At 45.3% G+C, this 22,225-nt stretch overlaps 1 protein-coding gene across 4 annotated transcripts in view; it reads right to left on the reverse strand.

Moving 5' to 3' along the window:
* Positions 1-510: 510 nt before the first annotated feature.
* The window catches only part of LOC147637174 (dynamin-like protein ARC5), a 41,443-nt gene continuing 19,728 nt past the window's right edge, over positions 511-22,225 (reverse strand). Inside the window, exons 11-19 of one of the 4 annotated variants that reach the window (XM_086800782.1) lie at positions 15,637-15,697; positions 15,413-15,475; positions 15,189-15,289; positions 11,008-11,097; positions 10,770-10,827; positions 9,966-10,313; positions 1,527-1,691; positions 1,283-1,401; positions 511-922 (exon numbers count right to left, since the gene is read on the reverse strand). In XM_086800782.1, coding sequence (XP_086656908.1) covers positions 904-922; positions 1,283-1,401; positions 1,527-1,691; positions 9,966-10,313; positions 10,770-10,827; positions 11,008-11,097; positions 15,189-15,289; positions 15,413-15,475; positions 15,637-15,697 — 1,024 coding nt within the window. In that variant the 3' untranslated portion in view covers positions 511-903. Of the gene's footprint in view, positions 923-1,282; positions 1,402-1,522; positions 1,692-9,965; positions 10,314-10,769; positions 10,828-11,007; positions 11,098-15,188; positions 15,290-15,412; positions 15,476-15,636; positions 15,698-22,225 lie in introns of all 4 variants that reach the window. The other 3 variants (XM_086800781.1, XM_086800784.1, XM_086800783.1) reach the window with 3 other exon arrangements.

Raw genomic sequence — 22,225 nt, forward strand, 5'->3', positions numbered from 1 at the left:
GGCGAGCGAAGGGGGACGGGCCGGGGGGGTGTTGCTGCTGTGCAAGGGTCATTAGAGGGGAAGCTCCTGTCATGTGCATGTGCAAGGGTCGTTAGAGGGGAAGCTCCTGTCATGTTCATGTGCATGCACATGAACATGCCTTAATACTGATTTGACAGCTGCTAATGCTCAAACCCTGATGTCTTAGCTGCTGCCCAATCAGCTTGATTAGGTCCTGATTGGGCGGCAGATAAGACATCAGGGTTTGAGCATTAGCAGCTGTCCAATCAGGATTAGCCTTGGATTAGGCATGTTCATGGGCATGCACATGACAGCTCCAGTTCATGATTTTGTTAGAGACAAAGCGCTGGCAGGTGCAATATCCTAACAAATACAATGACAACAATGCAATCTTTTGACAAAAGCCATCAATCATGTAGTACATAAACCATCATCTTTGATGATAGTTCTAAACTTGATTATAACAGCAGCATTTTAATGATGCGTGCATCATCATACACTTCTCAGCTCTTTTAAACAATATCATGGACTGTAAGTTCTTTACCCATGCAATTCTCAATAATGAGAAGGTACATCTTGTCATTTCTATCCGCTCTTCATATTCTATATCAGAGCAATATTGTGTGCATATACATCAAAGAATGAGTAGTACATGAAGTTCTAAAGAAAGCAATCAAATCAAAGGTAGCTTGCATGCAACCCCAAATAGGCAACATTCACAAGAAGTAGGATCTTTCACAGCACAAACCTAAACTTAAATTGCACAATAAAAGAGATAGAGAACAATACTGTATTCCTGATGTGCTACAATAGTATTGTACAGTTAACATTCCACACCATTGCTGAAATCCCTGGGGACTTGAATTTCCTGCAGGTATTTCTTCAAAAGGATGCCTCCATGTTTCAAATATTCGATGCAGGCCTGGTTCCAAGCACCAGTAATATCAAATCAGTACTACAATTGAAATGATCCTTCAGACAGATCAAAAGAATCATAACGATTACTAGAAATCCGTATCTGTACTTTTTAAATATTATATTTATGTGTCAGGGTTCAAACCCATGTCCCCCTCTTGAGCATCATGCCATAGCCACTCCAGCAAGGCCCATCCCACCAACAGGGCATGTCTGTCTTTATCTTATGGCCAGTTACGGTTGACAAAGGATAAACGTCCACCCTCCCTAGCAAAAATTCCTACTGTGAAGCTAACTCAAACCTTTATCAATTGAAAAAGGAAAATAATTTTATCAATATACTAAAGCAGTAGCTATGTTTTACCACCTTTTACCGATCCTGAGGGAAGTTATGTCTTCAGAAATCTCTCTTTGGGGCAGATAAGTTGTAGTATTAGTACTGAGGCTATGATGGATGGTTACAAACTTCTCTTTAAGCTTTTCTACCTGCAAAAGGGAAATTCCATTACACAAAAAAACCCCTTCGTTACACCATATCCAAACCAAATCCCATACAAGATGCATTTTTTGTCCTACATTATTGAGAAAAAACTAAAGCTCATCATACTCACCCTTTTTAATTCAAACTCTATATCTGATTTCTGTTCCTCCAGAGCCCGGCGTGCCTGTGCTACATCGAACACATTGTCCAAGTCTTCCTCAAATGCAACCTCGAGATCTTCACGAAGGAGAGCGGGAAACTTGTCCACGACTGGCATGAGGAAAAAGCAATTGAACTGGCAAAATCAAAGCCCAAAACAGTGGTTCTTTAATGCAGGTAATTATCTTGTCCCATTTTGATAGCACAGGATACATGTTACAACATTCTAAAACAAAACAGAAAGGCAAGACATGGTGAAGAAGTCTCTTTTCTGTTCAGCCAAACACCTAATGAACGTCCAATGTGCTCAAGCCTAAGCAAAAATGTCCCTTCAATGGGTACCATCATTCAAAAGGAAATAAAAACTCTCTTCAAAAAAGGGTGCCGCCAGCAAGATAGAAAACCAATAGATAGCTTCCACCATTCGAGCTATCTGGGTTGATCTCATCCACACCTTGTGGTAACACTTGGATCACCTGGACTCAAAGCGCATGCAAAGATGACACTATGCTATCTTCCGCACCTGGAGCACTGGACCCTTCTTCTCTTGGAGAGGAGAGCACGGTCATTCACCATTACAAGCCACCAGCTTGTTCCTCCTCCTTCCCCCCCCCCCCCTCCCCTTCCTTTCCCTCTCTCGAAGTAACCTCCCTCCGAGAGTGGCCAGCCATGGAGGGAGCCCCCCTTCATTTTTTAAAGTTTTCTTATTGTCATGAATAGGGTTGTATTATGCCTCTTGGCGGATTTTATTTTGACTAATGGAAGGAACTATTCTTCGGCGGGGAGGGGAAAAAAAAGAATGGTCTCTATGGGTGCTCAACATTATCAATTTGTCAACAAAATGTCACATGCACCCATGCACTGAGGTGCTATGTGACACATTGCCTCATCATCAGCACTACATTTGTACATCAGTAGCACCATTTTAGGTATTTATTTGTACTTGCTTTCTGTGACCTGGCACCGCAAAGCCCGAGAAGCCACATACTCCGGAGAAAGCTTTATGAGGATAAGTGCAGCCAACTGAGAAGAGGGCAGCACCCATTACCGGTAATTGGTCATGGATAACCTTGGCCTTCATTAAAAACGACTGCATCGAACTACCAGTAGAAATTACCAGACTGTAGAGTTGTCCTTGTAGAGTTTCTACCCTCATCGAGGAATCTCGTGCGTAGAGATCCTCCAACTTGGACCAAACTTGATGTGCACTAGCAAGAGTTTGCACGGCCAATGAGACCTCCTTCGTAATGGTCCGCACAAGCACCGAGTGCGCCTTCGAATCACGATTCTCCCAGTCTTGTCATTCCGCAAGGAATTCATCCTCCTGAACGTGGGTCCAACGCCTCCAGTTTTAAGGACACTCAGGCTTCTTCTCACTGCCCTAAACAATCTCCCACAAACCCTTATGAATGAGCCAGACCCACAAATTTACCTTCCACTGAGCATAGTTGGTTCCATCCAACTTGTCCTCCTTGTTCATACACCGGGGAGCCATATCCACAACAACAAAGTACGCTGCAAAAAAACGCAAAACTCAGCACTCCAAAACCTCTCAACAGGGGGAAGTCGGGGAAGCAGCAGGACTGTCGAGGCCATTTGTGGGCTGCACCACACGCGAATAGACCACCTCTAAATGCTGTCCTTACCGTAAAAACAGCCCACACTCCTTACAAAGTTGCTGCAAATGCTGAGGAAAGCAAAACGCAGCACCTCCAACACATCACCTTCGCACCCAGTGAGAGAAAACGCAAGGGGTAGGAGCACGGCAGCATGATGAAGGAGAGGCATACAGAACACGCAGCAGATCCTCTTGAAGAAAACACAGCCACTGAGAATGCAGCAGCAGCAGCAGCAGCATCAAAAAATGCAGGAGGAAGGAGCGGATCAAAACACAGATGATGGCAGCCGGGACCTAGACGTCTGATACCATGTTGGAGTACGCACATGCGGAAGCATAGACAAAAGAAAAGAGAAAGAAAGAAAGAAAGAAACTTTTATTAACGGCTTCAAAAACCACGAGGGTCTATGAGACAAAAAAGGTGTTTCTATGAGACAAAAAGGTGTTTCAAGCATCCAAGTGTTACACTGATCTTGGTAAAACAGAAAAATAAAACACTGGGAAAAAGACTACTAGCTACAAATAGCTGCAAGTACAAGTAGCATCCTTAGGAATACATCATCAGGAATACAATAGCACGATGACTCAAGGTCCAAGGAACATCAAGCTAGGGTGGCTGGTGGAGAGGTCTCATCATCATCCTCAGGAACTATGTAAAGGGCATCAATGTCCACATGTCCTGTGTTGGCATCTCTGTATCGCCGGAGAGAGAGAGATAGAGATTGTAGACAAGATCACTTTATTGATTAGCAACAAGAGGCTTACAATGGTGATAACCAGCAGATGGGCATTACAATGTGTGCTTGGAATTGGATTACAAGAGTGATGAGAGGAGGAGGCCTTTATAAAGGAGGCCAAGAGCTGGCCGGCTGCCACCATGAAGCTGGCCGACAGTCCACAACTAGAATAAACATGAAAAAATAGATGTATCCAATAAAAGGCCAAGTTCCCACAACACATGAGATGCACAAAATTCTAACACAAAAGGTGTCCCATCCATGGGCCTATGTTCTGGGCACTTTCACGTGCTGGTAGGGCCCTAAATCAGGTCAAAATCTACCCCTAAATTTTCCCATTAACTTGCTAGCGAGTATAATCATGTCCATAAGCATCAGGATTAATGGACACACATGACAATCTGGGTGTGCAAATTAGCTCCCGAAGTGGCTTCTAAGTTGTCTAAAGACCACTCAAGGTTCAGCCGACATTTGGTCTACCTCGTCCTTGCATTTCGCATTTCACAATCAACCGTCGTCAAGTAAGTTTCTCGGTTAAGTCTATATTATAAAGAAATTCTCCAAAGTAATAAAGCAAATACTTGTGCTTGGGGTAGTTGGGACCCCATCTGGAGTCGACTCTCCATCTTCTATCTCTACAGCTCCATCTCCTTGTTCAAGAATTAAGGTGGATTGCTTAAACTCACTCAAACATGAAGGTACAAATAAGGCCTTGCCTTGTGTTACACAATCATACCAGTTGCATGCTACACCATGTCAGGAGAAGAAGAAATCTTGAAGGGAGACCACCGAAGAAAGTGTCCAAGAACACACCACCAAAGAAGAAACGACGCTTCCCTAAGCAACAAAGATTTCATCCAGGAGCTCATAGAGCAAAAGACTGCTAAAGCTACAACTTCAACAGAAAAAAGAGGCAGGAAAGCCTAAAGAGCAAGGTTCCACGGAATTTGAACGCATGCTTCTCTTGATGGAGCAAGAAGGACATCAAGAACTTGCAAAGGAACGGAAGGCCGAGGAAGCCAAACGCAAGGTTGAAGAAGACTGGCGCCGTGCACAACTCGCGGCTCTAGAGCATCAACACAACCTAGACCGGGAAGCCATGCAACTCCACCATCAATAGACACTAGCAACCTTATAAGCCAGTCTGATGGCAGTACTCGCCCAAATGGCACACCTGGTCCTAGTTCCTCCACCACCGCAACCACCACCATCATCCGTGCTCAACCGAACTTAAGTAAGTATGATGGTAAGTGTGATCATTCTCCATTTACACAATTTATCCATCAATTTGTTGCATGTTTTTCATTGGCTAAGATTACAATTACACAAGACAAAGTACACCTGTCAGCATCACATCTCACTCGCAAGGCCATTACGTGGTGGCAACAATGATGGAGTCCTCATGTACATTCGGCCACACGGCACTGAATTATGTATGGGACACCTTTGAGTCTGACCTCAAAACCAGATTTCTCCCACCTCAGTACCAATCTTGAGGATGAGTTTTACCGACTCTCCCAAGATGGGTCACCCATGCTAGACTTCAACAAAGTCATCACCATGGCAAAACAATTGGGAAGAAAAGTTGGAGCGGTTCCTCAAGGGATTGGATACCAACATCAAGTTTACAGTACGGAATTTAAAGCCTCAATCTTACAGTCGGGATTTGACTCTCACTCACAATCAAGAGATGATGCAGAACGGAGGCAAGCCCAAGCAAGCCCCGTTAGGCTCCAAACCCCAACAGTCGCCCAACAGGGTAAGGAAGCACAAAACAACAAGGACAATAAGAAAGAGTCTGGGAGCACCTCAAACACTCAACAGGACAAAGATTCAAACCGAAGAAGACGCTTGAGGAGAAGGCCAAGGAGGGCATTACAAAGAGGTTATCTCCAGCCAAAAGAGAAAAAGCGGTACCAAGCAGAAAAACCGATCTTTTTTGTGCCATCATGAGGGGCATAGTAAGAGGGATTGTACCGAATAGTAGGTTGAGAAGGCTGCCAAGCAGCCATTCTCTACAGTGGCCACCGCCAAAGCTGCACCTATACCCCCTATACCTTCAACCTAAATCTCTAATGCCATTCAGATTTTGCCCACTTTAAATCCACTGATATTTGATGATAAGTAGGAGGGTGAGGCTGCAAAGTAGAAGAAAGCTCAGATCCGTGCCTATGGCACAACGAAGGGATGGCAATTCATTGTCCTCTTCGACATGGGCAGCTCAGAGGATGCCATCTCTCCAGAGTTGGCTGCTAAGATGGGTTGTACCGTAGTACCATATCATTTTGTTGTCGGCAGGTTTACACCTGATCACCCCACACATATCACTCAAAAATCTCAGCAGTTTGCCTCCTTCCAACGAGACTTCATTGTTTTGCATCTCTTGGATTGTGACATGCTTCTCAGTGTCCAGTGATTTAGAGAGTTTGCGGCGCACCATTCCTGGTTGGAAGCAAGACACCTTCACTATTGTTGACGGTTTACCTGAGCCTATCATGATTCGCGAGGATGGGAGAATTCCTAGATTTCCACTCATTTCTCATATCCAGGCCCAACGAGCAGTCAGAAGTGGAGCTAATGGTGTGTTGATCCATGACACATGTCCACTATCAACAACTCGTTGTTCCAACATCAAAACCTTTAGAGAAACAGATGGTAGGTCTCCTTCCGACACTTCAAGACATCAGGTTGAGGAATGATATCCTGCCCATGCTCCCACCCGTTCATTCTGAGCATCATCGGATTGAGTTGGTCCAAGACATAGTACCTCTGAGTATGTTCCCCTATCACCTGTCCAAGGCATTGGAGGGCGAGCTAGAACAGAAGTTTATCCAAAAGACACATAAGGCCACACGGTTATGTGTGGGCTTCAGTGCATCTCATCCACCAACAAATGGTTTGATAGAAGCACAAAAAGCATACACCACGCATGCCAACAAGTCTAGAAGAGATGTCAACTACAAGGAGGAAGATTGGGTTTTTCTTTGAATCATGAAGCAACGGTTGAAGCAAGCGGGCAAGCGTTGTCCCAAGCTCCCTTTCTGAAGCTTTGGTCTATTTCCCATTGTGAAGAAGCTCAGTGATATCTCCACGAAGTTGAAGTTACCAAAAGTTGGACTATGCATGATGTCTTCCATGTCTCATGGTTGAAGCCTTATGCTGAACCATTTTTGCGAGAGGTTTCGGATCAGCCAGCAGCTTGAAGTGGTCAACGAGGCAAAGGTCACTGAGCCCGAGCAGATTCTCCTCCACAAGTGGAAGCATGGTTTGAGTCACTAATTGGAAGCCATGCACCTGCCGCCAAGCTAAGTAGGAGGGAATGTCACATGCACCCATGCACTAAGGTGCTATGTGACACACTGTCTCCTCATCAATGCTAAATTTGTACATCAATAGAACCTTTAGGTGTCGGTATGTGTCAATTAACCCACTTGGAGAATAGAGTATGTAGGTCATGTTAGGATAGATGCATGTAGCAAAGCATATACGTATCATAGGCTTTAGGCTAGCCTTATGGCCAGCCATAGGTGATCCCCCATATGGGATGCCCAAGAGCCACAAAAGGGGCCAGCCTTGAGCCTTGCCATAGTGGCCAGCCCTTGCCATAGCATGGCCAGACTAGTAGAGGCCCATCGGCCAGCATAAGCAGCCCACAAGCCACACAATGTAATTTTCAGCAAGTCGTCGACATTTATCGACAGGCCAACCACATGTCTGCAAACCAACTTGAAGTGGGTTAGCATATATAAGGCGCCCCTCAGTCTTATCCAAAAATCATCTCATTCTTTCATCGTTCAGCAGCGAAACAAAGCAGTTTCAATGTGTGCTTGAGTCTTTTGGCTTGTGCATACATCTTTCAGCAGAGTACTCTCTGTGTCACTACAGTTCAAGGCAGCCAGAAGTAATCTTCAGCATTCAGCCAGCCATCAGTCCTGCATCCCCTCGGTAGATCTGCGTGTGCATATTGACTCCCAAAGTGACTTCTAGGTTGTCTACAAACTGCTTGATGGTTAAGTCAATGTTTGGTCTACCTTGTCCTTGCATTTGGCATTCCACAATCAACCGTCATAAAGTTTACTTCTTGCATTGTAAAGAAATTCTCCAAAGTAATAAAGCAAATACTCCTGCTTACGAAGGGGGCCCGCATCCCCTCAGCAGATCTGGGTGTGCATATTGACTCCCAAAGTGGCTTCCAGGTTGTCTACAAACCGCTTGATGGTTAAGTCGATGTTTGGTCTACCTTGTCCTTGCATTTGGCATTCCACAATCAACCGTCGAATTGAGATAAGTGTGGGTGGGGCAGGGAAGCAGGGGATATGGCAGGAAAAGTTAGGGCAGCAAAGCGAAGGCAAGGGTGGGTCAGACAGGGAAGCGAGGGATACAGCAGGAAAAGCGAGGGAAGGGAAGCGGCGCTAACTGTGAGACCAGCAGGGAAGCAGGCGATACAGCAGGAAAAGAAAAGTGAGGTTGAGGGCAAAAGGGAAGGGGCAAGGGTAAGGGGCGGAGGAGCGCACGAAGAGGCCCCGCGGGTGTTTGAGATGCTGTCAGCTCTCGATGCGTGAAACCTTTGCCTGGACGGGTGCAGCTCTACTTTCTTTACGAGACGGATGGCATAAACCTCGCCCTTCAGCTCACACACTTTTGGACCTTGGCCATCCCCACTTTCTCGGTACCGGTTCCCCAATGAATCCTAGAGGTCAGTGTGAGTCAGAGTTGGATTAGCAGCATTGCTGCCTGGCACATCTAGCGGGCCAGAACAGCAAGACCACAGATGGATCCATCACCCTGCTCGTGGAGACTATCCACTTCATCTCTATGGACACCATACACATCCTTCATGGGCGATAGGGGCACCTCACAAGCGACTCGGAACAGATATAATTATGTCTTCCTGTCATTCTTTCACTTCTTCCTCACCCTCAGGTTCGGTACAGGCTGTTGTTACCTGTCCAATTGGTGTTTGGTTGCTCTCTGCAAACTTCAAAGGTTTGTGCATATCATCTTCAATTCTCTCTTTCTTCAATTGATCTCGTTTCCCATCTCTGTTTCTGTCCCCTTTCTCCTCTCTGTTCATTGCGTCCTAGTTAAGAGAGAGAAGGGGAAATTAACTTCCCTTGATGTCTCTTCGCCGAGAGACAAAATAGGGGAAATTGAAACTGACCCCCCTCTTCTGTCTCTTCGCTCTTTGATAAGAAATTGGGGGGATTTGAAATCCCCCCTTCTTCTCTGTTCGCAAGGTAGTAATGAACAGAGAGGAGAAGGAAGGCAGCTTTAATTTCTCCTGATTTCTTTTAAGCTGAGAAATTGGGAGAATTGCCCTTATCAAGGTTCTGTGTACACATGGTGTGTCCATTTATTTTAATCGTTTAAGTGTGCATTTACATTTCCATGTTTTGACAACTACGCACAAAGCAGTGAGACGTCGCGAGAAAGAAGTGGGGGGGAGTAGATGAGAGGTGCAAAAGAAATCCAAAAGTCGGCCATCATTGTGCAGGAAATACGGATAGCAACAGAGGGGCTGGGCGTGAGGTTTGGCAAGAAACACGTGAGGCAACAGAGCTGGTGAAAGGCAGTGGTTCAATATGGCGATGGCAAGCAGCAGCAACAAAAGCAGTAGTTCCTTCGCAGCTCATTACATTATGAACCAGGTCCCATGCCCATGGAGAAAATGTAATCAACAAAAGGGGAATTTTAGATACACAAAAGCTGTCCAAAATCAGCTCCTGCAAGCTCAAATTTTGTTATGAGAAAAATAGGTCCCTTACACCACACCCAACCTCTCAACATACATGGCCATGATTCTACAAGAAAATGCAATGTGCATGCATAAGGCATAAGTAATAGATGTTCCAAGTATATGAACATGCATTCTTGTATGTGTGTTAGTATGTGCATACAAGCAGGCAAAAAAACTTGTATTTGTCTATCTTTATTTCTGCATCTCTAGCACCTTGAAAACTGTGGAATCGGATTCATAGCTTTTCAAATGGTATATCTGATATGACCTTTCTAGGGAGAGCTCAAATTTTAAGAATAGGTTCTAACAAGCACATACCTTCAATTCTGCAGCAGTAACAAAGTGATCACGTATGCCTTCAAAAATCTGACCTACAAGAGCATTGACAATCTCTTCAGAAGAAGGGGCTAATCTACGGTTCCATAGTGTGCTCTCCAGCAAGTCCACCAATCTGGCTTGAGTTGTCTGAGTACTGATTGACTCTGAGTTTGGTGCTGATGCATTTCCCTTGAACTCTTGTCGCTGCTTATTATCCTGCTTGTTGCCGCTTCCAACAGTTCCAACAGTGGCATCCAAAGGAGCAGCATTAACAGCAGCTGATGCACTCAAACTAGAGCTTTCATTTGAAGAAAAGTTATCCAGAAACTGGTGTAATCCTGTTCGATTCTGCAAGTTTGGCCAGTGATGTATTAAAAACTACATAAATGCCACATTTCTCATAACCATGATTGATGCTTGTGTGCATGTAGCAAGTCAAAAGTACTGCCAAAACCATCTCCATGCTTCATCTTTTTTAAATCTCCACTTTTTTAAATCTCCACCCACCCATGTGTTTTTCTAGCCTTTCACTTCTCAAAAAACTCCACTTTACATTTTTTAACTTAAATCTCCACCTTACATGTGGAAAAACATTGTCACCCTCCACTTGCCAACTTCCCACACATCCAACTGTCAAAAAATCTCGACTTTACATTTTTTAATTTAATCTCCACCTTACATGTGGAAAATATTGTTACGCTCCACTTCTCACACGTCCAACCTTCCAAAGCTAGAAATTCAAGATCCAGAATCCGGTGAAGATGACGTAGAAACAAAGATGAGAAAGAAAATACAAGTACGAACCTTGGTGTGCAAGGACCAAGTGACATACCGGGTTGTACTCATAAGATCCTCCATGCATCTGAAAAACATTGCAGTTTTTGAATCAGCAAGTTTGTAATTGGAACATCAAAAACAATGTATGCACCTGTGGAAAGTTCACATTATTTCCCAAACTTGCATTTCCCAAACTTGCAATTTTGTCTAAATAAGAATCTACTCACAAAGCTGAAAATCATCAACTCCAGCTTGCATAGCTTACCTACGTGCTAGGAAATTCCCACTCATGTCATCAGCACCTAAAAAAAGGTGCAGGTTCGTGCATGAAGATATGTCACTGTAGTAGACAAACCTTCATAGATAAACCATCAAACTGAGTTTCTATCAGTTCTTCAGAGGTGAAGGGCAAACTCAGCCATGTCACTGTAGTAGACAAACCTTCATAGATAAACCATCAAACTGATATTCTATCACTTCTTCAGAGGTGAAGGGCAGACTCAGCCATGGTGAAGGCTAGCACAAAAGAGCACACAGACCCACATGGTAGTTGGTTGGGCAATTGCACCACTTTGGATAGAAAGAATTAATATAAATTAGCTAGGTGCAACTTGAATGAAGACTTCACAAAAAATCTGTATATCCACTAATAAGACAGATATACCAATGGAAATTTCCAGTTATTTCCCATACCGAAAAGAATTTCTTATTAAAGATCTAATTATAGAAGCAAACATTAAGTATGAAAAACTATGCCGTGTTAGAATTTGTGGTTATGGCAAGTTGTGTGATTGAGGAGCATGGACATTACAATTAGTTGTAGGTTTTTTAGATAATTCATTGAACAATGAGCTCCCACCTCCTGTCTGCAAGGTCCATGAAATCACCAAGGCCAAGGCGATGCGAAGGGCTATAATCCAGAAGTGAGTAAGCAGCAGTGCCATCCTCCTCATAAACGAGCGCAGGCCTGTCTCAGTGGCCCGCACAATAGTCCCCCAAGTAATGAATTGGCAGGTGCCACGATACAATGTGAAAAGGCAAAAAAAAGATATCGCTAAATCTATTGTGCCTTTGAGCAGTCCCATAGGCAATGGCACTGTGATTCCATCAGATTACGAGGCCTGTTGAACAACAACCGTACCCCCTCAATATTCTTAAATGATCAAGGATGAGCTCCAAAAGCTCATTGACACATTTACAAAACTCAACATAGAGAATGGGTTTCCCCCATAGTGCTCATTCCAAAAATCAAAACGAAAAATTGAGTGTGCAAGCCTGGAGAAGGTAAACACCAAAACTGTCCGCAATCACTATCCTTTACCATATTCCGAGCACACGTTGAGAAGAGTTATAAGAAAATAAGCTTATAGCTTCTTAGATGAATTCTTGAGCCACAACCAAGGGCAGACAGACCTAGATGACCAACACAAAATGGCACATGTCAATGAATGGGAAGTCTACACTTAAAAGGCCATGCTTTTTGGATAGGGCTGTATTACGCCTCTTGGCGGATTTTCTTTTAACTAATGGAAGGAAGGATCTATTTTTTGGGAAAAAAATTTAAGGCCGTGCCTTCTGGGCTGGAGCTCCCTTCCAATCCATCGCAAAGCCCCTAGTGCATTAGCCCCGCCGCCCTTGCCAGCAAGAGGACACTCAGACAGATGAGACCACCACAGTAGCGAGATGAGGAGCCCACCAACTCACCCCTCGACTAGAGTTACCCTACCTCATGCCACCGCACCTCGGAGAGCCAGACGGTCTCACCCTCCTGGACCTCGAGCACCCCAGGCTCACCAGCCCACAGTTGCATAGAAACGCGTTTCATACAGGTTCGAAACGTGCGAAACGTTTCGAAACGTTTCGTCCTGTATGAAACGCGTTTTTTTCATCATCCAATTTTTTTATTTTTTTTTATTTTTTTATTTTTTTTTTATTTTTTTATTTTTAATTTTTTTTTTAATTTTTTTTTTGTGTACAATGTAGAGACGGATTGCATTGAGAGTTCTCTCCCAGGATTGCAGTTCAGGGCCTTGTGAGAGAAACTGGAGTACATGGGCTCTTTTTCACACGAAAATGAGAAATAGACTCTCCTCAGCACAATTGGAGAGGCTGGTCTTTTGTCATTGCAATCTCTGATTGCTAGAACAAAAGGGTCATCCCATTGAGCCTCGCCAAGTGAATCCAGATAAGATTGATATCATGAAGTGCAAGGAGATTCCCGACATTCCTCAGGAGGAGAGAGACATCTATTCTATGCTCTATGAGGAAATCATGGCTCCGGCTCGCACTACACGATCTTCTCGAGAGGCTAGTACTAGTGGTGCACCTGCACCTCTAGAGGATGAGGCATTTGAGGACTCGGCTACCGGCAGTGACCTTGAGAGTGAGGCTGCAAAGGCAAAAGATGCAGATGAGGATGAGCATGAGGATGCAGATGAGGATGCAGATAGTAGCTAGCAGCTGCTGCCAGTATCATTTTATTTGGACATGTTATTTAGTTTGAACTTTGGACATGCTATTTATTTTGATCTTGGATTTTGAGTCATGACTCATCACCCACGTGGTGATCCTTTTGATTTCTGCTTAGTCATCAGTGATCACCCACGTGATTTGTGATATCATCATATCTTACATGTATTTTGTTTTTATTGAAATGAATTCAATGTGGTCTCTTATAAGTTATGTCAACAGTTTTTTCTTTTCTATATTTCAAGTTAAAAATATACATGTTTTTTCTATTTTGTATGAAACCTTTTTGTACCCGTTTCTTACCTTTTATGAAACGTTTCAAAACGTATGAAACCCGTTTCATACCTGCCGTTTCTGAAACGCCTGGCAACTATGCACCAGCCCCAGATTGATGAGATCCTCGCCCGCCACCGAGCATCTGTAGCTGCTACCTCGTCCCAACTTCTCCTTGACCCTACAGATCTAGGGGCCATCCTCACCCCCTCCCCGATGGTGGACATCCTTTATGGACCCCTACCACACAACAAAGGATGGCTCCCTCTCCACACTCACACCCCCGTATCCTCTACACCCACTTTGTATCTACAATGATGAGGATGGTGATCCTCGGCACCATGATCTAAAGTTACTATAGGGTGTAAGGTATACATGGCCATATAATCTGTTGAGAAATCTTTTTACCAAGAAGCTCAAAAAATACACCATCTCTTTGAAAGAAGGACCTCTGTGCCATTCGTGGAGGGTGGACCTACTTGAGTTTGCAGAAAATTAGGGCCCTAATGAAAAGCTTCTTAGTGGAGACAAGGAAACAAAGACAGTCATCTTCTGAATTGAAGCTAGGCGAGATCAAGCTGTAAGAGAAAAAAACTGGTTCTCAGTCATCTCCTTCGGTTGCTGTTGTTTTGTATTGCACACAGTACGAATCATGGTTGGTAATTGACAACTTTAGCAAGCCAAAGCATCAAGATGTTCAGTCATGTGAATGTCGATAGAGCAGCCATAGTCAGGCCTGTGTGATGCCTGTTTTTTGAACACATTTATCACTAAGGTTACAACCTTAGGATGACCACACTTGGGCCCTTTTATACCCACAGTATGAAGTGACCAATATTTTTGTTGGATTAAAAGGGGCAATTCATATGCAGCAGAAGAGGTTTTCATACTGCAGTGCTTCTAAGCAGGTGTTTACATGCACAAGAAGGAAGAAAATTTTGTGGTCAAGGGGTATTGCTATGTGTTTGATGGTAGACTCTATATAAGTTTTGAATTGACAAAGGCATCTCAAGAAGGGTGCTGATCTCTAGCGGTGACCTTCTCTTGCATCTTAAGGAAACTCGAATTTGTGTTAGTGAGAGAAGCATATATCGTGGTTCGTCGTTTGGCTTGGGAGCATACTGTGGAAGTACTTGTGCAGGTTTGCAGGGAAGAAAAATGCAAGTGCGAGTAATGGGGCGTCAGTCTTAGAGGGGCCTTGAAGATTCAGCAATAAATAAATATGAAATAGGGTTGTGTGGTTCTCAAAGCTGTGCAAAACTAGAAGCAATGAGAGTCTCATGCTGTCATGGCTATCTTTAGCTAAATTTGTAATAAAAAGGGTGTTCGCCCAAAAGTAATGGAAGAACTCGTATGCTTCATAAATTTTGTTGTTGTTGAGTCTTCTTCGTCTCCCTTGCTCCCCTTCCCACATCCTCTTGCCATGCTCCAAAGAACTTGAAATGTGCATGTGTGCGAGCATGTTTTGAATTGACTGCTTTCACAATCATTCAAGGACCATGTTTGGAATGCGTGTGGGTGTGTGGGTGCATGCACGTGCACAAGTGTGTGTGGTTGTAAACACAGTCAAGTTGCTAGACAAGATTTATTTACTCCTCTCTGCAAGCACATTCAGTTGATTCGACAAATGTATGGAAGGCATCCAAGACCCTTTCCATGAACATGTTGCAAACACAGTGAAGTTGCTAGACAAGAAATAAATACTTCTCTCTGCAAGCACGTTCAGTTGACTCGACAAATGTATGGAAGGCATCCGAGACCCTCTTCATGAACATGTTATGGCCACTCAGATACTCACCATCCTTCTGCAATAGAGGAGGGACAGTTCAATCACAGAAAACAGTTAGTAGCAAGCAAATGGCATGGGACCTTCATGTTTACGGAAGCAACATTCTCCATTAAAGTCCTCAATTGTAAACAGAACCAACCTGTAGAAGGTAGAGAGCAACAGGCAAAAGCCTCCTTAGAATGTGTGAAAGCCGAAAACCGAGCTGTGTATTAAAGAGGTGAAAGTAAATGAAAATAAATGCTTAAAACCCATCTTTGAAAACCACTGTATTCTGTACACAAATTGTTTACAAGCTCATCAGTTAAATGTTGTCTCAGTTTTTTTTTTAATGGGCACAAGGTAGTATGATAAAGAACTGCATACTTGATGAAGAAAAGGCTCGAAAATGTCCCGTGCCTTTGTAACGGCAATAACACAAGAAGTCCTGTATACACATGTGGTTAGCTTGGTTGATTAGACTTCAAACTAAGGACGAAACCTTACATTCATTACCAGCCCTTGTAACCACCTATACACAAACATACACATAAACAGACATGGAAAGCAGTTGACAGACACACTAACCCAACCATAGATGGATGACCTAGAAGGGTTGATCCCATTGGCTTTGTCCATATGGAGGCCAGTTCTTAAAGGAGTATGTTACATCCTTGGCATGTATTGGCTATGGGGTAAAAGGTTATGACTCTATGGGTCATGCAAGGTTGTTAAATGCACCCCGCAATTGGGAGCATGGTGACATAACAGTACCAGTACTATGCAAGTTCTGGATTAGTAATAAGCATTGTGCTTTTGTGAACCCTGTTCCAAAGACATGCCACCAGTTGCCATCAAGGTAGGCCAAGGTAAGTCCAGGCAGTTGTACGTATGCAAGTCCTGCACAAGTTTGGAACCCACTTGAAGTTGACATCTGTACAAATATCCTAGAAGTTATTATGCCAAGTGCCGAACACCAGACAACAAGCAGGTCCGACAGAAGGCCAGGAAGTTCAGGCAGCTGGTCAGGCAAGTCAGGGAGCAGGTCAAACAGGTTGGGCTATATAAAGGCCCCAATTCTGCCCTCATTCTTCATCTGATCTCAGATCCAGATCAGGTCAAGCAGACCATCAAGAATTTGATCCCCACTTTGTGCCTGCATCATGAGCGCACCATCTCAAACGTGAGCGCTGGTGCTCCCCCGTCTACACGCCAACTGCGTTCGCCATTGCCCAGCTCCTCTCAGCCCTCCGCCTCCCAGCTGGCCGGTTCCCCCCAGCTCCCGTCCTCCGCCTCCTCCTCCGCCCTGTTGCACCCCCGCCTTACCCTTCCTGCGCCATCTGCTTTCGCCTGTCTCCAGCCTGTCTTCGCCCCCCCCAGCCCTCATGCACCTTCCTCCTCTGGCCAGTTGAGCTCCCGCCTCCTTCCACATCTTCAATTTTTTCCCACTCTTCCTTTCTGCCAGCCCCTCCTTGCTTTGCTTTCCTCACCTTCCAGCCCCCATCAGTCAGAACACCCCCCCGCCTGAGCCTTTCGTCGCCCAAGCCCCTTCCTCTCCTTTGGCAGGTGTCTTCAGCTTTCGGGTTGTTTTTTCTCTTCGGCAAGTGTCGGCATCTTCTGGTCTTCACACCTCCAGCAGGAATCCATGGCAACCGCTCCGTCATCCCCGTGCCGTCCCTTGTCTTTCCTTCTCATAAGCAGACCTCCAGCTCCTTGCTTCGACAGTTGCCTCCCTGGAGGCCTCCACCTTGATCTACAAGATTGTGGGTAGCCACCTGACACATGGACAACTCAGGGATCTTCTGCAAGCAAGCCTTATCGGCAAGCCTGGAAAGATCACTGATATCCATCCTTCATGGCGAGAATACTACCACGTCGAGTTTGATTCGCCTGTAGCATCAGACAAAGTCATGCAATTGAGCCCTGTCACACTGTGCATGGCCCAAGCCTTCTTTGCAAGGTGGCAGCACGGCTTCAACCCAGCATCCGAACCTCTAGCTGGCATCTCAAGCTTTCCCATGACACTCCTGTCATATCGCTTCCTTGCCTCCGAGGAGCTCCTGTTTTGCAGAAAGTTGAGTCCTTTGGCCTCCCCGGCCAATGCTTTATTTGCCCCGGCGGATGGGACACCTTGCTAGAGCTTGCCCCGGCCGTCAATCTAGGAGGACGCCTCTAGTTGTCCCACCCCCCAGCCGCATAGTCACAGGGGACGCACGGGACGGGAGGCTGGGACGCGGCAGAAATGAGGACGGACAGACATCCCCCTGGAGGCGTTCCTCACAAGGGACAGGGGGACGGGGACGGCTCCGAGCCGGGACGGTTCCTGTGGGGGACTGCAGCTAGGCGTTGCGGATTCCAACGGTCATTTTTGTGACCATTTTCTGGCCGTTGGGGGACACCGTCTTGGGGGCGTGTTTGTGCCATTTTGGCCCATAGTCACAAGGGTCCATAGTGGCCCTCTTGCCTTGGCCCTTGCCTCTCCTCTTGAGTCTTGCCTAAGGGAGGTACCCCAAGCACAAGAGAGTTAGATTAGTGTGAACACTAGAGTATTGAGCCCTCAAGACCACGAAATTCGAATGTCTGTTCCATGCGTCCCGTACCACACTTGGGAATCACTAGAGGGTTTGGCAGCCCACTATCCACCTATAGAGTCAGATTAGATGGAGACCCAAACCCACATGGTTGGCTCGACACTCAAATATATAACACACTCATTTATATAGTCCCTAGATGCTATTAATATTTTAGTTGTAATGGGATTTTCACTCAACTATTCTTATAGCTATCTGCTAACCCATGCTACTTTTTTGTCACACGCGGAAGCCTTCTTCCTATGGTCCCAATACCCATTGAATGGCCCCTACCTCTTGGTGTATTTGCTTTATCATGAAGTTGAAATGAGTACAATGTTTGAAATGAGTACAATGTGTATCTTGATCCTTGACCTGAAGATATCTCCTTGCTTTGCTAAGCTCTAGCTTGTGTATCCAGGTTGAATTGACGACAGGAACTTGCTGATCCGAATGGGTCCTTTATGGATACAGATGGCCTCCTGAATGGGGTTCTTGGAATACCTTAGTTTTGTGGTACGGCAGTAAAACAATTGGTACCTTTGCTCCTCTGCTGAAGTGGAGTGCAGATTGTCTTGGATCTGATGTCTTGTTGGATGCCTGAGTGACCTTTTGCTGAGGTGTCCCTGATGTGGGGATCAATTTTATTAGAAAAAGAAGAAAGGGAAAGAGATCCTTCTGAATCCAAATGGGTCCTTTACGGATACAGATGGCCTCCTGAATGGGGTTCTTGGAATACCTTAGTTTTGTGGTATGGCAGTAAAACGTTGGTACCTTTGCTCCTCTGCTGAAATGGAGTGCAGATTGTCTTGGATCTGATGTCTTGTTGATGCCTGAGTGACCTTTTGCTGAGGTGTCCCTGATGTGGGGATCAATTTTATTAAAAAAAAGAAGAAAGGGAAAGAGATCCTTCTATCAGTTACAGAGCAAAACAACCATAGTGGCTAAGTACAAACTCAGCTCCATAGAGCGGAGCGAGAGTCAAGAAAGAGAAAAAAAGGGGGAAGGATGCTCTTCTCCTTCGGCTGGCTGCTCTGGGGGGAGAAGGCTATCTCATACAATGGGGGGAGAGGGGAACAACCACATAGGTGGTTTATAGTGCCAGGTGGGCTCACCACCATTGTCAGTGAGAAATGGACTGTGACACCAGATCCTCATAAAGGCCTCACGGCGCTTCCGCATATGGTCAGAGCCACCCTGAAGCTTCCCCCACTGTCCATAGAGGGTATGAATGATATCAAGCCAAATGCTCTAGATGGACTACACCGGCGGGGTAAGGGTGCTCTTGATAGCCTTGCTATAGCGAGCTCTTCAAATGTGCCACAATGCAATACTGCTGCAAATCTCCTATCTCTGGTTGGAACTAGGGGTCCAAAGATCAGGGAGCTGAAATTGGCACTGCAGAAACATGAAGATGAGAGACACGTAGAGCAAGTCTCCCACCCTCCTCACATGCCATGGCGGCCTTGGCCTCAGTGGCCCAAGCAAATGTGCCCCAAGTAATTGTGTGGGAGGGGCCCTGGTCCATAGTGAAAATGCAGAGAATCCATTGCCAAACCTACTGAGCCTTTGGGCAATCCCAAAGGCAATGATGTTGGGACTCCTAGAGGTGGCCACACCTCGAACAGACCTCTGGCCTACCTCCTATGGCTAGCCAAGTGCCAAGCGCCAAGCTCCGATGTGCCAATTGCCATAGAAAGAGAGTGATCTTTGGCGGCCGAAAACTATCCCACACCCTCTTCTAGAAATATGAGAGAAACTGAGGAGGGAGGTCTTGTGACTGCCAATGCCGTGCTGCTGCTTGAGTGCCCTCGATCTTTGGCATTTGAATCTTGCGGCTCAGCCTTGCAGTGTAAGCAAAGAAAGGGGTTCTGGGAGCCTCCTCATTGTCATAGGGATCATGCCATGTCCATTCCCTTGGGTCCCACTGGAGATGCGTGAGAGGGCGGCCCTCCCAAATCCACAAATGCCAGAATCTCTCTGAGGCTACCTTGGGCCGGTGGAGGGTCTATGTGCCACTCATGCGCATGGAAACCAATCACCCTCACCCTCTGCAAGGTGCATCCAATGAAATCCTCCAAAGGGGCTTTGCTCTCTAAAGTCTGCCATGAGGTCTGATATAGAAGGTGAGTAAGGTGAGGCTCTTGTCAGCACCATGGACGGCAGTCACCTCCCAATAAGTGAAGATGTTGTCAAGAATGCTCCTGTTGCCTCCTCTCTGAGTTAGGCAGGGCTGGCAGAAGTGCTCTGGCGAGCCCCGGGGGGGGGGGGGGGGTGGGGAGTGGTGGGGGAGCATCAATATCGGGGGGCTATTGAGATAAGTGCTCGTAGTTGTTCTCTGGCAAAACCATATCCTCCTGTGGCCTGTCGGACTGGTGTTGGGGGGGAGGGCAGTATCACCGTCAGGGACTGCTCAGATAAGTGCTCGTAACTGTTTACAGAACCATATCCTCCTGTGGCTTGTCAGAGTGGTGTGCTTGGCAGCATTGGTGTGCTCTGGAAGTCTGACGGTGGTTCTGCCTCAGATTGGCGGTTTGCCACTCTCCTACACTGGGACCCTCAGAGGCCGGGACGTGGTGCTGTGAATCCTCAGGGCTGAGATCCCCCCTCCCCCATGATGAGGAACTGAGCTAGGAACGGCTGGGCATAGTCACAAGGGACGGGGGACAGTAACAGGGGACGAGAATGGGAACCGGACGACGGGGGATGGCCATAAGTAGGGAACGGGGATGGGGGAGGGAACGACACTTTAAAAATATTTTTTTAAGAAGTTTTTCTACTCTACACTTATTCTACTTTGGAAGTACATCAAAATGAGCACAAATTTACACTAAAATGGTAAGCTGGAGATCTAGGTTGGTACCTGTACATCAGCATAAACGGACTGTAACTAGTAGTTGCATGCTTAGCATTGTTATAGGTAAACTTGATCATTGGGATGTACTTCTCCCAATCTGATGGTCTCTTGGAGATGTATGTATGAAGCATGACCTCTAGAACTTGATTCATCCTCTGTGTTTGCCCATCAAATTGAGGATGATGAGAGGAACTCATACTCAACGTAGTCTCCAATCTAGTTGCTAGAAATGTTTAGAAAACTTTTGAGTCCCTATCACTGACTATATCAAAAGGCAGTCCATACAATGTGAAAAGCTGCTCAACAGACTGCTGCGCCAATTCGGTTGTCTTCATTGTCACTTTTGTAGGTAAAGATCGTGCCATGTTTGTCAATCTGTCTACCACCACCTAGATAGCATCATGCCCTCTGCTGGTCTGTGGCCAAACTACAATGAAGTCCATGGAAATACTCTCCATTTACCTCCTGGGATCTCTAGAGGTGGTCCTAGGCTCGGCTTATAGGCTTGAATTTTGATAGAGAGCTGGGGTGGATCTAAGTATAAATACAAATCCATTCTTGAATAAACACTAATTGAAGATTAGATCAACACAATATTAACCCAAAAGAACAAAGCTCGAGTGCATTGCAAATCATCTCACGCATGTGAGCTTCCAAGTACATTTTATAGATGTGTAGCCTTATCCCTAAAAGTGACACCTAGATTGCCACATACACCACCCATGTGGATAGACCCATGGAAAACCATGTGCCCATACCCTAGTACATCATCAATGAGATCACCCCATCTCTGCACTTTTGCATCCTTCTTCACTCCTTTCACATTCACCAACTACGAAAAACTTTGAGCAGTTGAACCATATAAATAGAGGACTCTTGCCTCCTCAAAATACAAATGCAAAGAGAATTACAGCCTCCCCTCAAGAACAGAAATGCAAACCCAAATTTTAAAACCTTTACTTTGGGGATGCATTCACTTGACATGATGTCTCTAACCCCACACTAGGGGTCGTACACCACCTTGAAGAATCATCCTGCTAAGAATGCCTGCAGCAGCTTAGAAAATGTTACACCAAAAGTAAGGTCAAACACAACACCTCAGGTTAGGTTTCCCACTCTCCATCACAGAGAGACAATCCTGCATTTTCCTATATTACATTTGTATCACAAGATGGCTCGAGAGATTTTGCACACACACTCCCAACTCACCCTCTCATCCATATCCATTTTGCACAACAGGTGAGGGAAGGGCATCCACAGAAAACACCTCCCCCTAACTCCCACTATAAGGAACGATAAATGATCCAAAATTACAAATTTATGATTAAGTACACAAATTACCTCTTCCTGTCACTGGGGAAACTGGTTGAAACCTCAGTGCATTAATTAAGTACAAATAATTTAAGACATTTGTCTATGTAGATTTTGTTGGTGCCATTCATCTTGTTGAAAATTAAGCGATGAAGGTCGATGAAGCCCATTATGTTGATGATGGAGCCGTGATGATAAATGTTACAAGGGTTCTAACTGCCTCATATTTTGCAATTTT

The sequence above is a fragment of the Cibotium barometz genome, chromosome 7 (genome assembly GCF_041138505.1).
Source record: "Cibotium barometz isolate CiBa-2024 chromosome 7, ASM4113850v1, whole genome shotgun sequence".
Classification (NCBI taxonomy): Eukaryota; Viridiplantae; Streptophyta; class Polypodiopsida; order Cyatheales; family Cibotiaceae; genus Cibotium; species Cibotium barometz.